We start from the raw sequence: 16,796 nt of genomic DNA on the forward strand, positions 1-16,796 counted from the left end.
CTTCCAACTCAACATAGTGCTGCAAGTCAACCACATTAGCAATATCTTGATTTAACCCATGTAAAAATCTTGCCATAGTGGCCTCTCGTTCTTCTTCAATGTTGGCTCGAATCATGATTATTTCCATCTCCTTGTGGTAATCTTCCACACTTCTAGAACCTTGTGTAAGACTTTGAAGCCTTTGGTGCAGCTCCCTATAATAATGACTAGGAACAAATCTCCTCCTCATAATGGCCTTCATCTCCTCCCAAGTGTTTATAGGCCTTTCACGATTTCGTCTCCTACTCAAAACAAGTTGATCCCACCAAATAATAGCATAATCAGTAAATTCAACAGCAGCTAGTTTTACCTTTTTCTCCTCAGAGTAGTTGTGGCAATCAAATACTAGCTCCACCTTTTTCTCCCACTCTAAATAAGCTTCCGGATCATGTTTACCTTGAAAAGAAGGAATTTTCAGTTTTATACTCCCCAAATCACGATCTATATGTCTTGCCCTTCTATTATCTCTTCCACGCATGTCAACAGTGGCCTGGTCATCAAAATCATCTACGTCATCGCCATCTTCTTCTCCCATGACAGCACGCCCTTGATTACCTCTTACATTAGGAGCTATTGGTTGTTGCCCCCTTTGTAGATTGGCTATGGCAGTGTCTTGCCTCTCCAATTTGTCACGGATCTCTCCAAACATCAGATTCATGTGCTCAAATTGTTGTTGCATGGCTTTGAGCATGATTGATTGGTCTATAGCTTCTTGATCTTTTGACATATTTGTGATCTAAAAAAAAAAAATTGTTAGCAAAAAGACCTCACAACACTCCCTCACGTATTTCACTCAATTTTGATGTCACTTAACTCTCGTGTTTAACACACAAATTGCCTTTTACCACACTTAATTCTCTCTTTCAGTTCTTTATTGAACTAAATAAACAAAATCAAGAAAAAAAAAAACCAAGTGGCACACCAAATATGACAATCCAGCACACTAACAAAGAAAAGAAATTAAGAGGACACAAAGAATGAAAAGGAAATTGAAGAAAGGAAAGCAAGCAAGCAAAGCAACACAATTGATATGTGTAAACTATGAAAGTAGAAATACTTGACTCTTTTTTTGTAATCTTTTTTTTTTTGTACGTTTTTTTTTTCTTTTTTTTTTTTTTTGATAATCAACATTCAAACCTGATTAGAAACTAGCTCTGATACCAAATGATACGAATCCCACAATGAAACTTTCAATCCTACAATTAATTTGTAGTTTCAACTTCCCAAGAAAGTTCTAAACAGATTTATGGCAAACAAAAACCTTGACCCAATGCTTAAGAAAACATGAACCAAAGGTATAGAGAAGGGTATTGACGCCACACTCAAGAAAAAGATGAGAAGGTGAGTGATAAGTCTAAATTTGGAACACCACAAGAATGTAAATTCTTGATAAGTTCACTAGTTCTCAAAAGAACCAAAGAAAGATAATCTTTCAAATTCAAAATAACATTTAATCTCCTTACATACCAAGGTTGCTGAATTTAAATAGGCTAAAAGGAACCCAAGATCCTAAAAATACAAATGGAAACATTGGAACAACCCTCCAAGTAAGTTTGTCAAAAGATGTTTCAAAAGTCTTCACCAACCCACCATGATCAATGCTATCTTTGACAAACTTAATGCTAGCCTACTATAATTAATGCTATCATTGACAAACTTGAAACAAAACAAACAAATAAGTTGAAAAACAAAGGATTCGTTGAAAATCCCAAGTCTGAACAAGCTGTAAAGAATTGGTCATAACTCCTTCTAGAGAACTCCAAATCCAGCTTCGTAAAATTTATTGGAAAGCTAACTTAATTATCTTTCCAACGGTATATAGCTTGCATTTTAATTCTGGCTCAATCAATACAGTTTTTATTCCGAATTTGACCTTTCTGCATTTGATACAACTTGTGTATTTGGCTGCCCAATGACTTGAATAATGCCCACAATGCCTTGTCTTCTCTTCAAGCCCAATTCATGATGTCTTGCATCTTGAATTGCATTTTCAATCCATATTTTCTCAATTAATCCATTTAAAGCAGCTTGCATCTTTTTGGCTCTTGCTCTTGTAATTGGGCCTCCATGAATGTGCAAAGGATCACTTGAAGTTTTAATGGTCCCTTTGTGGTTCTCATCAAGATGGAAGATCAGCAAATGTGAACCATGGACCATTTGACGATTTTTGACTTGTTGGACCGGTCTGGGCTTGGGCTGGAGGGGGTTGGTGTGTGGCAGAGAATTCATGCATGTCGTCGTCAACTTCTAAAGGAATATCAACATATGGTTCTGTGTGAGAGGTTTGGCCATGATCAGGTGGATCAGGTTGGGCCATCAAGATTCTGGTGATATCAGCATAGGACTTTTCAGAGTCACTAGTGGATACTGAAGATTCTATGTCAGACTCAGTATGGCTGTTTGAAATGGCTAGATTTAAATCAGAAGTTTGAGCAGAAGTTTGATCATCGGGAGTAGATGATGGATCGACGGTGTGGGCACTATACTGGTGCATGGGTTCTTTGTCTTTGGATTGAGTTTGAGGTTGGGATTGAGGTGGTAGTGGAGGTGCGGGCGGTGGGGATTGTTGTCCAAGAATGGACATGGATGGCTGAGGAATTTTGATGGGGCGTGGTTGAGGTTTAGGCTTTGGGTTAGGTTTAGGTGGTAGTGGTAAGGGATTGTCTCTGAAAAGGGTATGAGTCATGCCAAATAACTTGGAAGGGTCATACTGTTTGATGGGGGAAAGCATAGAGGCAAATGGATCATAAGTTGGACCTATGGAAGGGATAGGAGACAATGTGGTAAAAAGGGTAGGTCTTTGTTTTTCAGATTCAATCTGATCAAACTCAGCTTTTAAGCGTCTGATTTCCCTTTTTTTTTGGTCAAATTCTGGGCCATAGTATCTTTGAGCAAGCATGGTTTGTAACTTTGAATCTAGTTGAGTAATTATGGATTGAAGATTGAGGTGGATCTGCTGCATCTGGGCAGTAATGGAGTCAACTTTCGTCTCAATCTGTTAAGTTCGTAACTGATTTTCTCAACTTTTGAATTAATATGCAACAAAGTATCATTCTGTGCTCTGGCATTTTGGGTTTGCCAGTTAAGGACTGATTCAAAAGGTTTGGGAGGGTCTAGGTGGCCAATGGAGGTAATGGCTGAAGGGATAAAAGGTTTGGATATCACATGTCGTTGGGAATCTGTGTGAGTGTCTAATGGAGGAAAGGAGGAAGAGTAGTCTGAAGAGGTAAAAGAAAACATCATACAAGCTATTGGCTGTACGATAGGTGTGGAGTGTGGGATGGGGGATGGAATCTCAAGTTTGCAATGCTTTGCAATCCATTGGAGTTCTGTTTTGTAGATGGGTAATGGAGCTGGTGGAGGTGGAGGATCTCTTGGGGATTTGGGTGCACAGTGTTGACATGAGACTGGAGGTTTTTTCTTTTTGGGTCTCTTTTTAGTGGCATAATCATCGTCCTCTTCCCAATCATCCCAGCAGGGACAATTTGGGTCACACATGTCGGAGCCTGGGACATCCCATAGGAAATATCCATTTTGCTTTACTGGATAAACAAGGTATCCGTCAAAATTGAACCCTATAATGGGCAGATTTTCCTAAGCTGTCTGAATAGCTGTGATCATTGAAGAATAGGTAAAGGAGAGCCGAGGGGGCTCTTGGGGAGCACTCGGAGGTGGTTTAAAAGTCATTCGGACTGTTCCATCTTGTCCTCTTTCAAACATGCTTTCAGATGTCTGAATTAGAGCTGTATTGGTATGGAACTGCTCATAATTGGAGATCCATTTAAGAGGCATAAGCTTGATAAGCTCATGACGGGGAAGTTGTCATGGGATCTGGATAATTGTGGAAATTTGGTTAGATTCTGCTAACACCATGAGGGTGTCAGAGTGGTGTTCTAGAGTGGGTAGATCTAAGGCATGATTTTGAAGCCTATAGACTAGTTGGTGGTGTAAAGTGGCTATTTTGGTGGAAGAAATTTGTTCTGCACCTTGAATTTGAACTTAAACTTTCAAGGTTGTGGGCAAATTGGTGTCTTGAAGAGAAAGGTTGAAATTTGGATAAAAGGTGAGTAAAACACTTCCTGCATGAAGAGTTGTGAGGACAGTGCCTATAACAGCATCTTAGTACTGTTTAAACTAGGTATCAAGCATAGCAATTCGAGCTGTGACCGGTAACCCTTTTCTCCCATGAAGCGTAAGGATTAATCCGATGCCTCCAAGATGGAGATGAGTGTAACCTTCTCTTTTCCAAGTGGAAATTAACTCTGAAGGTATTTCCAGAGTGACATATTGCTCAGCAGAGGTTGCTTGAAGAGCACATTGATCCAAGCGAGAAGACTGGATATATTCTTTAGGTTGAGGCCGTTTAGTAGATATGAGAGTACGGATACTTCAGGTAAAGGAACTGGGGCGTTTGTACAGCTGATAAGGGCTGATGAGAGGGTATGATGACTTACTGATTTGGGCTGATTCAGGGATGTAGGAATATTCTACAAGGTTTTCAATCTTATTGGCGGTATGAGAAGTGCAGGATTAGAGCAAAGAAAGAGTAGAAGAAAGAGTAACATGATTGGAAGGAGTGGAAGATGAAGTGAAAGCCATGAATGAGAAAGTCTCTCTGCTCCTGAAGATCTAGAGAGTAAAACAGAAGAAAGACGTAAATCATACCATTTTGGTAATGAAAAACTGAAGTTTAGAAAATGTAAAATTTTTAAGGACGAGTATGGCTCTGATACCAAAATAGGCACAGTAGTAAAACCTAAAACGTTTCTTTTAAGGTCATATAACCCAAAACAGACTTTCCTTAGTCTTTAAAACAGGGTACCAAACCATTTAAGAAATCATCATAAGTTTTCTGATGCACAGGATCCTTACTGGAAGGCAAGTGCAAAGCATACTTCCTTAAAGTTTCAAAATCAACAAATTTAATTCTTTATTCCTTTGCTTTCTCTAGATCTTTATTTACAGAGAGAGAAGAGAGTTTAGAAATTCATAGTTTTATGGAAACATAGGAGAGTTTTTTTTTTCCTCAAAAACTTCTATTTTACAAATGAATGGAGAATTCTTTATATAGGAGAATTCTCGGAGAAGATAGGACAGGACCCCTATCTTTTACAAAAGCAAAAGTAAAAGACACATCATGACAATGTTAATGATTACAAAGGACAAAGTGTGCTTTAATAATTAAAGCATGACTTTGACAAAAGCAAAAGCTTAAAGTAAAAGCAAACCTTAATAATTATACAGGACAAAACCATAAAGTAGAACATAATTATTATAACAAGACAAACTACTTTATGGAGAGCGGAGATTCATGTAGTCATCTTCAGATGAGCTGTCTGTTTCATCTGGGTCAGTGTCACGGTTGTATTTTGGGAAAAAGGTTTTGGAGAGCTTTGGATGCTTACAGTGGGGACCACGGCAAGGTGGATAAGGGCAATCTCTTCGGTATCCCGGCTTGGGGGGTGATGACTGGGACTTGGGGCTTGGCATCTGAGTGGCCTTGTCAACTTTGGGGGGTTGGGATGATGATCCTGGTTCATACATCCGGTTGTGGTAACTGTTGGAGATGTTGGCTTAGAGGAAGGAATTCTTCCCATGGGTCTTGGGAGTCTTGGTAAAGGAAGTCAGTGTAGTCTGGTTTTTCTTCTTTGATGATGATTCTTGTGGACTTTGGTTTGGATAAGGCTGATGGAGTGGGAGATATCCCGGTGTGGTGGAGTTTGGTGGTTCAATTGACAAAGGTAGTTGTGCAGGTTGGATTGGAGTTCATTGTCAATGACAGCTGGGTGAGGTGCGGTAAACCATTCATATACTTGGTCTTGAGTCCAAAAGAGATTTGTGTCTGGATGTTGGAAGTATGGCTTGTGAATGATAAATACTGATGTAAATAATTCTGCTTCAGAGGCAGGCATACGTTCAAGATTGTAAATCTTTGACCGTTGTTGTAGCTTCTTTCTCCACCATGGTATTGGGGAGAACCATTTAAGTAATGTCTAGGTAAGAGAGGTGGCTTTGTCTGGATTAAGGAGATTGTTCAAAGTGGGAGTGATTTGTAGGACTAGCTTGGTGGCATAAAGAACAGTTAGGCATCAGATGTACCATAACTCATCTTCAGTGATTTCACTGGACGGAGCGAGGGTTAAACCTGTAAGGAACAAATTTTCTGGGTGGAAGGTGGAAAATGGAAATGAGTTTGCCAAAAGGTAGGCTTTCATGAAGAAGCAGAAAACAGCTTTCTTTGCAAACTCTTGGATAGCAAAGACAGAAGAGAAAGTTTTGTCAAGGGGAAAAGTTTTCTTGGTGAGAGCTTCTGGTGGAAGTGATGTGGCCATGGAGATAATCGGAAATTGGTAGGTTGTAGAAATCAAGGTTAGAGAGTGTTCTGGTTTTGAGAGTCTAGATAGCATATCAGGGATGAGGTTTTGGGACCCCTTTATATACTTAACCGAAAAATCGTATTTGAAAAACCAATCTTTTAATCGGAGTAACATCTTTTCTGGGACAGCTTTACCTTTGAAATTGAGAATATTGAGGAAGGCTGAACTGTCCAATCGGATGAGAAAATGATGTCCAATAAGATGATACTCAAATTTTTTGATGCCATTCTTTACCTCTAAGATTTCTTTGAATACGCTATGGTAATGCTTCTGTGTGTCAGAAAATTGTTCGCTAGCGTAAGCGATAAAGTATTCTTTGCTGTTGAGTTCTTCGAGGAGGATGGCACCCCATGACTCATCACTTGCGTTTGTCTGCAATATGCGCTTTCCATCAGTAATTAACTTTAAGGGAGGCGGATTTTGCGCAATTTGCTTGAGGGTAGTGACAGCAGTTGTGTGGTCAACATTCCACTATGGGGGCTTTTTTTTCAATAAAGCCGAGAGTTGGTGAGTATAGCGGTCCACATGCGGGATGAAGTCTCTGATGTAATTGATAATGCCAAGAAACTGTTGAACTTGCTTTTTGGAAAAGTGCTGATCTGGAAAGTGAAGCAACTCTTGGGCAATGTGCTTTCCTGGCTGATAATGGCCGTCTGTTATGATCATACCAAGGAATTCAATGTTATCCATGGCAATGGTGCTTTTCTTGGCAGATAGCATGATTCCATGACTTTGGATAATATCATAGAATTGAGTTAACAGCTGGTGATGTTCATCATGTGATCCTGAAATTATAGCCAATAAGATGCAATTCAAATTTTGAATTCCATATTTCATAGCTAGGATTTCTTTGTAGATCACATGGTAGTGTTTTTCTGACTCCTTGAATTGTTCATTGGCGTGAGCATAGTAAGATTCTTTGCCATCATGTTTTTCCAAAAGGATGGCTCCCCAGTATTCATCACTTGCATCAGTCTGAAGAATCCTCTAACCGTCAGTGGGGATTCTCAATGGAGGAGTGATGAGATTAAGGATAAAGCTATCACAAGCACATGGGATGAGGCATATTCAGATCCTATTCAAGTTCTCGTCGGACCCGTTACAAGATCTCGAGCAAAGAAATTCAAAGAAGTACTTAATGGACTGATTCAACCAACTTGGGCTCAATCACATTTGTGGAGGCCCATTGAAGGAATCGCACATGATAAATGCATGATTCAGGCTTTTAAAGTTTCCAAATACTCACTTCCATGAAATAGGGAGTTGGCTTAAACATTATGGTGGGAAAATATATTATTTTCCTTTTTCAGATACTTTCTCATTTCTTGAGGAGGCTATTAGGGAATCAAATCAGTTATTTCTATTTTAATCGCCTAGTTTCCATTTAATTGATGTAAGCCATTTAAAACAATTAGGATCCTGATTTAGTTTAAATTCTTTCTTATTTACTTAGATTAGGATTCTGATTTGATTTAGATTCTTTCCTATTAGGGAAGATTTAGATTCAGATTTCATTTTTTGGTTAGGATTTATTTCCAAAAATTCTTGTAATGAACCCTATATAAAGTACTCATATTCAATAAACATGAAAAAGGTTTTTGATGCAATTGGTGAGAGAGTTAATTCTTTTTTGTTCTTTACGAACTCTTTGAACTTATCGGATTTCTGTGGCGTTCAAATTCTTGACTTATCAATCAGACCTTCCATAGCTGATTGTGGCGTCTTCACATACCAAGGTTCATGCTTTCAATAAGCATTGGGTCGAGGTTCCATTCCATTCCTGGTTTAGATTCGATCTTGGGAACTAAATTAATTAGGGTTACGTCAGTTCTTGACGGGGTTCGTATCAAGGAGGATGCTGAGCAATCTGCTTGAGATGTTGGACAACAGTAGTCTGAGGGGGGGCCCCATGGTGGGGCTGATTTTTTTAGCATCCTTGAAAGTTGGCTGGTATGAACAGCTACATGTGGAAAGAATTCCCAAAGGTAATTGATGATACCTAGGAATTGCTGAATCTGCTTTTTTGACAAATGTTCATCTGGAAAATTAATGAGTTCCTGGGCTATGTGTGGACCAGGACTATAGTATCAATCTTTTAGAGTCATGCTAAGAAAGGTAACAGAGTCTTGGCCTAGGATACTCTTTTTGTCAGACAATATTATGCCATATGTTTCCATTATATTTAGGAAATGGGAAAGTAGTTGTTGGTGTAAATCATGATCTTTGGAGAATAATAGCACGTCATCTATATAGATAAGTTTGTGATGAATGATAGGTTCAAAGATCTTAATCATGGCCTTTTGGAAAAGTGAGGGGGCTACCTTAAGGCCAAATGTCACTACTTTCCATTGGTAGTGGACATTTGGAATGCAAAAAGTTGTTTTAGGTCTATCATCAGGGTGGATTCCTAATTGCCAGAAACCTGCCTTAAGGTCAAATTTTGAGGAGACCTTAGCATTTTGGATATGAACAAATAAGGATTGGATTTTTGGCAAGGGGAACTTATCATCTCTAAGAAAATAATTGAGAGGCAGGCAATCAATAACAAGACGTTTTTTTCCTCTAACTATTTCAGATCTTTTTTCCACATAAAAAGCTTGACAAGCCCATTCTGAACCTGTGGGCTCAATAAGGCCTTGCTTTAACAACTAAGAACATTCTTCTTGGGCTAGTTTCAGGTCGGACGGAGTCATTCCTGGATGGGTAGCTTTGGTTGGGTTGATGTGTTCGTTAAGCTTGAAAGGAAGCTTAATAAAGAAGCTTTCATTTTTCCATAGAGGGGCAAGATGAGGAAATTGACTGACTTTCTAGACAGTGAAAAAGAAAATGGGATTTGAGAGGATCATATGAAAGAGGAGAGCTTGAGATAGAGAACAATCTCAAGGTATCCGTATAAGGTTGAAACATCTGCTTATAACGGATTCCAGAAGCTGTGATATGGAGTTTTTTAACTATGTGAAGAATATTAAACCCGATTAAAAGATCTTTGTCAGGAAGGTTGGATCTAATAAGTTTTATCCAAAGAACACATCCTGGAAAGAATTGAATACCAATGGGTTTTTTGGTAATCAGATTTGTATGAAACAGTTCTCCATTAGCTGCCTTGAAATATTATGTATGCTTTTCCCAGAAATGGGATGGGAGAATTGAAGGATTAAGCATACTTTTTGAGCTCCAGTATCAACAAATCCTATGATAGGAACTGGTTTACCAAATTTTTTGGGAAGAAGGTTGACTGCTAACTGGTAGATTTTCCCCAAAGAGAGGTTGGTTATGTCCAACTTATGGATTGTAAACTGTCTTTGAAGCTCTGGCTGTATTTCTTTAGGAAGAGATGCTATGAAGACATGCTTTAATGAAGGATCATTAAAGCCGTTGAGTTTATAATACATTGTAAACATTCTCTTATAGTGAGAATCCAGGTCTTTTATCTAGAGAGAACAACACTTAATTAGATGAAATTCCCTTCTTGTTTGTTCATTAGCCAATGTGGCTTCTCCAAGGAACTAGTCATATATAAGCCTAAGAACTTGGGGAATTTCGGCTTGAATTAACTGGAGTTACCTGTATTGGCCTAGACTTTCAAACCAATCTCTTAAAGATCTCGTAAAATGAGAACTGAACTCCTTAAGGACAATTTGGGGTGTTGCTCCAGTCTGAGCATTTGAACATCCATCTAGGCAGAAAATTCTTGAAACCTAGCTCGCCATATCTTTCTTGGAATGTCATCAAAAGTAAACCATGGGCCATTGGAGGGTTTAGAAGGAGAATTTTCTTAATGGGGTGTAGGAATGGTATCAGAATCTGCTTCCTCAACTATAGGTGATTGAGGAGGTAATGAGGAAGAAGGATCATTGGATCCTGTTGATGGTTGGACCATAAAGAAGCTTAGAGACATCAGCTAGCTCTTTTTCAGAGTCTAAAGAAGTAAATGAGTCATCATCTGTGGAGGTTTCTTCTGTTTGAGAAAAAGAATTTTCTTCTGATTATGAAAGGTGGGGTAGAATCTGGGATGAATATTGGTGTATAGGTTCTTTATTCTTCTGGGTTGGTTGGGATTCTTAAGACAATTTTGGAGAGAGTGCTAGATCTAGAACTATTGGAGTTGGATGATAGGCTGGAGGTGATTAGTTCTTAGTGGGTCTAGAGCATGGCTTAGGTGGAGCAGGAGTTGGAGTATGTTTGAGATGAGACAAGCCAAAGAATTTGGCATAGTCTACAGGTTACCTAGAGGTAGAGGGTGTATAAAAAGGTTGGTATGTGGTGAAGATTGGAGCATGTACAGTAGGAGATTTTGCAAACAAAGAGGGTTGTTTGTCTGCATCAATCCTAGCAAGTTCAGCTTTTAATTGCCTAATCTCTGCTTCCTTTTGATTGAATTCTGGACCCTAATATTTGTTTTGGATCATGGATCGAAGATCTGAATCAAGTTGTGTAACTCGATTTTGCATGTTAAGATGCATATGTTCAAGCTGATATGTGATCTTGTCTACCTTTGTATCTGTCTGCTTGACTTGAAATGCCACTTGTTCAATTTTCTCGTCAAGAGATTTGAAAGTTGAGTTCTAAGCCCTGGCATTTTGAGTTTGCCAGTTTAGTACAGCTTTAAAAGGTTTTGGTTCTTCAAGTTGGCCATTTGGTGTAACAGGAGAGTGGAGAAAAGGTTTGGTAGTGACCTTTATTTGTAGATCAATTTGTTTTTCTAGAGGAGGGAACTGCTCTTGGTAAGAAATCTTTGGAATCTAATAATACATTGGAGAGCCACTCTATGACTATTTGGAACAATTCAAAATGTTATGTGCTAGCTGTCCTCACCATTAGATAAGTAATTGCCTCTTTATTCAAAATTTTTATGAGGGTCTAATGCCTCTGGAAAAGAGTATGATTGATGCCGCTTGTGGAGGAGCACTCATAGAGAAGACACTAGAAGTAGCTCGGAATCTCATTTGCCAATATGGCTGCTAATTTACAACAGTTTAATACTAGGAATGATACACTAGCACTATCTAAGCGAGTCAATAAGTTATATACTTCTTCCCTAGAATAACTAGTTTCAAATCTTACTTCTTTAGTGCAAAAATTGGCTTTAGGGCAATAGTGAGACTGTGTGGCATATGTTCCATGGTCGGACATGTAACTGATATGTGCCCTACTCTGTAAGAAAGTTCACACGAGCAGGACAACGCAGTTGATGGTTTCCTAGGCCAATCAAGGCAAAGGCATTATCCCAACTCTAATTTTCTTAATGAAGGGAAGAAGGATCATCCTAATCTTAAGTATGGGAACCAACTACAGGTCATTCCTAAAATGGCACCATTTCGACCACCTTGCAAGTTCAATAGGTTCCACCTCCTCCAAATCAAGGTACGTCTCTGGAAGATCTTGTAAAAGCTCTTGCTACTAACTGTATGCAGTTCTAACAGACTACCTAGACACAACTCCAACACTTGAAGAGTCAAATTGACCAACTGGTTACATTTATGAGTAGGATAGAGGCTAGAACTTTAGGCAAGTTGCCTTCTCAACCTGAAATTAATCCTAAAGAAAATGCTAGTACTATATCTCTTAAGAGCAGAAAGCAATTGGAACCATCATTAGCCAAGCCATCAAGAGTGTCCATAACATCATCACACCTTGTGACCAACCCCTTCCTTGAGGCTCTTCTGTTAACAAGGAAAGACGATTCCTACACAGCTTTACTAATCGACCCATCTAGTCAAGTAAATACCCCTTCATCTCGAGTTAAGGAGATCCTTGAGACCTTTCATAAAGTAGAGGTAAATATTCCTCTACTTCATATTATTAAGCGGGTACCGTGCTATACAAAATTTTTTATAAGAATTATGCACTAACAAATGGAAGTTGAGCAGTAATGAAAAAGTAAGTGCAAGGAGAATGTTCTGTTGTACTTCAAAGAAAACTCCCTCCTAACTCAAAGGATCCAGGCACTTTTACTATCACTTGCTCTATTGATAACACTAAGTCTGAAAGATGCATGCTAGATTTAGGGGAGTGAATTAATGTTATGTAATATTTAGCTTAAAACTCCCTAAATCTAGGCCCATTGGAAGAAACTGGTATAATTATTTAATTGCCTAATAGATCCAATGCTTACTCAAAAGGTGTTGTCGAAGATGTTCTTGTGTAGGTCAATGAATTGATCTTTCTAGCTGATTTCTATATCCTTGAAATGGAGAATAGGTCATCACTTAATCCCATACCCATTCTATAGGGGCGACCATTCCTTAAAAAGGCACAAACCAAGATTGATGTTCATGATAGAACCCTCACAATGGAATTCAATATTGAAGTGATCCACTTCAATATCTTTGATGCGATGAGCTATCCCACTGATTTATGTTCTATTTTCTAGATGATATTAATACTTTGGTGCCGGAATTCTTTGAGTTATCCAATAATAATAGTTCTGAAATCCCTATAAGTAAAAACCTTAGGAAAGAGGATTCTAAGGAATAGATAAGTTTGATAAAGTTGGATGATAAGGTATCTTGGAGGTCCTGGCTATCTTAGATGGAGCAATCCTATTATGTACCAATAGGTATAATGTTTCTTACCTTGAATTTATCATATGAGAAACTTTTGCTTTTAGTTGTGCAGGCACCTACCTTAGAACTTAAGCTACTCCCAGAGCACCTTCAATATATTTACTTAGGTGAGAATGAAACACTTCTAGTCATCATTGCTAACTAAGGTACTTTGAGATCACAAGATGGTAATTGGCTAGACTATTGTCGGCATTAAGGAAATTAGTCCTCCCATGTGTATGCATTACATTTTGCTAGAGGAAGGATCTAAACCGACAAGAGGTGCACAACACTGCCTTAATCCACTGATGATAGGAGTCATAAAAAAGGAGATACTGAAGCTCCTTGATATAGGCATTATCTATCCCATTTCTGATAGCAAATGAGTGACTCCTGCATAGGTTTTTCCTAAAAGGTCGGGCATCATTAATAAATGCTTGAAAAATTAAGTAGTCACTCTCATTATTATTTTCTTAATGGTTACTCAGGTTATAATCAGATAATTATCACTCTGAAAGACTAAGAGAAAATAATCTTCACCTGCCTCTTTGGCACATTTGCTTATTGGCGCATACCATTTGGCCTCTGTAACGATCTTCCCAAAGGTGTATGATAAGTATTTTTTCTAATTATGTGAGAAAATTATTAAAGTATTTATGGATGATTTTATGGTTATAGTGCTTCTGTTCCTTACACTCATACTTAAACGATGCATTGATACTAACCTTATGCTTAATTAGGAAAAATGTCATTTTATGGTTAATTGTGTTAGGACATGTTGTTTCTAAAAAGGGGATTGAAGTTGATAAATCTAGGATAGATATTATTCGCTCCTTACCACCACTTACTAGTTTAAGGGAGGTTCATTCTTTTCTTGGTCATCCAAGTTTCTATCATAGGTTTATCAAGGACTTCCCAAAGATAGCGTTACCCTTATACAACTTACTTTAGAAGGATGTGACTTTTGACTTCAATGAAGGGTGCCAAATAGCCTTTGAGAAGTTGAAAGATGTTTTGACATGGACTCTTGTAATTCAACCACCGAACTAGGATTTACCACTTGAGGTCATGTGTGAATGTGTATCAAATTTCCAGGATGTGGCTTAGCATAAAACAATCCAACATGAAGCAATTGTATATAAAAGAGTTTAAGATTAAAACGAAAAGATAAATAGAAAATTTTCCAAGTCAAACTTACTTAAGTTGATATATATAGCCATCTTGAATTTTTTTTTTTAAATAACCCACCAAGAGGTGAGGGTTAGGTTGGAACCTTTGTTGTCATATAAATTGGATAGTTATAAAAATAATGATGATGCAGCATAATGATGATAGAGATAAAGTCATTTCCTAAAGTGTGGAGTCTTTAGGGAATCAAGTAAAAAGATACCCATCAAACCCGGAGGGAAATCTCTAAGATTTGAGAACTGCTGCTGTGTTTGTTGTGTGCAGGGCTAGTTGGCTATGAAATCAGCTGTAGTAGTGGCCTCTTAAAGGACATGATCGATGATGACTTGAGCTAACAGCTATATGATATCCCATCTGACTGAGCATTAAGAAGTAATTTAAGATACCATCATAGCGGAATCCAACTCTACTTCAGAGGTAGAAAAACCAAGCTAGGCATCCATTTTTAGATCTTCTAAAAGGACATCAGCTTTGTAAATAATATCAGATGATGCTTCAGAATTGAGCCAAAAGCAGCGAGTATTGACCCTTGATGATTGCGGTAGACACAAACATCCCTAGGTTACCAAGAGAGCAATAATCCATGCTCAGCTTCACTATCCGTTACAACAGTCTCAACTAAGAGATCTATCTAGCTAGTCTAGCAAGGGACGATATAATGCATAAGTCATCTCCAAGCTGTGTATCTATCATCTCTTTCAGTTGGGCTAGCTTGAATCCAAACGCAGATATAGCTAATCTCAAGTAAGAGACCATTCGATAAATAACTCCCTCATAATGGACACTAGTAGAATAAAAAAGTACAACATTATGAGCCTTTCAAACATGCCACAAGGTAAAGAACAAAAAACGTACCTGAAGGCGCCATTTTTTTATATAAAAAAAACCACCAGAAGGTAGGGGGTTAGGCAAGACCCCTACCTGTAATATAAATTAGAAAATGTAATCAATACAAAAGGAGGGGGACATAGAAAAATCTCCAAAAGTTAATGCAAATACACATGAAAAGCAAAAAAAGAATAAAAGAAATAGAAAGCCACCAACACTAGTGCCTGACTTAAGGGATGGCTTGAGCATCAAAATGGAGAATACCAGATAAGCCAACAGGATGATCTTGGGAACAAGAGAAATGCCTATTGATGTGTTGAGAACATGCCCAATTAAAGGTGATAAATAGTGAAAGTGTAGCCAAACCTATCTAACTCGAGGGTGGTCTACTATGAAATGATAATAGGGCCATCATTAATGCTCAAGAAATAGTGTAAGATTAGCTAGAAGAAGAAGAAGAAAGCTCCAAAAATAATGAATCACTGCTAGATGAAAGTGCAAACCTTATCTTTTGGTTCTGAAACCCTAAGCTATCCTTAGAGTAAAGTCTCCATCTAACAACAGATCCCATCACCTTTGATTTAAACCCTCGCATAGAATATACACCAAAAGAATTTACTTAATAATTGAGGAGGATAATGTATCCTCCAACTTACCTCTATCTTATACCATACCCTTTCAAAAGGATGAGACAGTTGTTGAAAAAGCTCTATCCAGATTAATCATAAATAAAAAAGAGAAGCCCAAGAAATAATCATACCGGAAGTTGCAGTCCCTGAATCTTACTAGTCAACATATATGGGGCCCAATGATATACTAGATAGTATATAGACTACGCCAATAGGGCGAAGTTGGGCAGCATAACTAGACCAAATTAGTGTGCTCAAATTGGCAATACTTAGACTTCATGAAAGAAGCCAATAATGAGCGCTGGTCATGAAATTACTACCAGAGCTTCTGCTCTAATGCCTCGACAAGGTCACAAAAAGATTTAATACCCAGTCCACCCTCCTCTTCTAGGAAACAAAAATGAGGTATAGTGCTATCAATGAATACACGATGAGTATTAGTGTCACCCCATAAGAAGGTAAAAAAAATTAAAATGCTTGGTAATGGTGATAGGCGGCCAAAAGACATGAAAAAAATAAAGGGGCATAAAGGAAAACACATGTCTGATGAGACCAGTTTTCCACTAAAACGAACAAATGGTTTACCCACCCGTAGATCCTATTTTTGACCATAGTGATCATATCATCAAAGTACATAATTCAGAGGCATCCCACACACATCAGACACCTAAGATAGGTAAAAGATAACTCATACTATTGAAAATCACTCGCCAACCTAATGTTTGTCTAGATAGAGGCAAAAGCAAACTTCCTGCACAGAAGTTGCTTTTAGACTAACTAGTGAGATTGTCAAACATAGTCTCTAGTGGTGAAGAAAATTCATAAGTTGCTGGAGGCATGACTTGCTTTTATTAGGAAATATAACAATATCATCTACTAAGCTAAAATAGAAAAGTGTTAGCAAGGCCTTAGAGTCATAAACCATAAATGGATTCTAAGTGAGCAGAGAATCCAACGCTAGATAGGAATTTAGTGGTGATAATGAAGAGGCACGAGGATGGGGATCACATTGCCTCAACTGCCTTGAGACTAGAAGAACATGTGACAAGTGTCATTAACAAGGATAGAGTACCATGGGCTAATAATAGCCCAATAGGTCGCGAAAATTCATCACCTTGAAAAGTAGAAGCTCTGAAGCATTCGAATAACAATGGACTAGGACATTTTATCGTATGCCTTAGCCATATCAA

General features: G+C 38.2%; 1 protein-coding gene across 1 annotated transcript; it reads right to left on the minus strand.

Moving 5' to 3' along the window:
- Positions 1–2,158: 2,158 nt before the first annotated feature.
- On the minus strand, positions 2,159–2,938 carry LOC112100937 (pollen-specific leucine-rich repeat extensin-like protein 1). Its single transcript, XM_024190817.1, has one exon. It carries the CDS (start codon positions 2,936–2,938, stop codon positions 2,159–2,161), a length of 780 nt encoding a protein of 259 aa, XP_024046585.1.
- Positions 2,939–16,796: the final 13,858 nt, after the last annotated feature.

This window comes from Citrus clementina, unplaced genomic scaffold, assembly GCF_000493195.1.
Source record: "Citrus clementina cultivar Clemenules unplaced genomic scaffold, Citrus_clementina_v1.0 scaffold_2, whole genome shotgun sequence".
Lineage (NCBI taxonomy): Eukaryota > Viridiplantae > Streptophyta > Magnoliopsida > Sapindales > Rutaceae > Citrus > Citrus x clementina.

Bases quoted from the DNA above. Each gene is read 5' to 3' on its own strand.
- LOC112100937 (XM_024190817.1), bottom strand. From the start codon at position 2,938: ATGCTTGCTCAAAGATACTATGGCCCAGAATTTGACCAAAAAAAAAGG.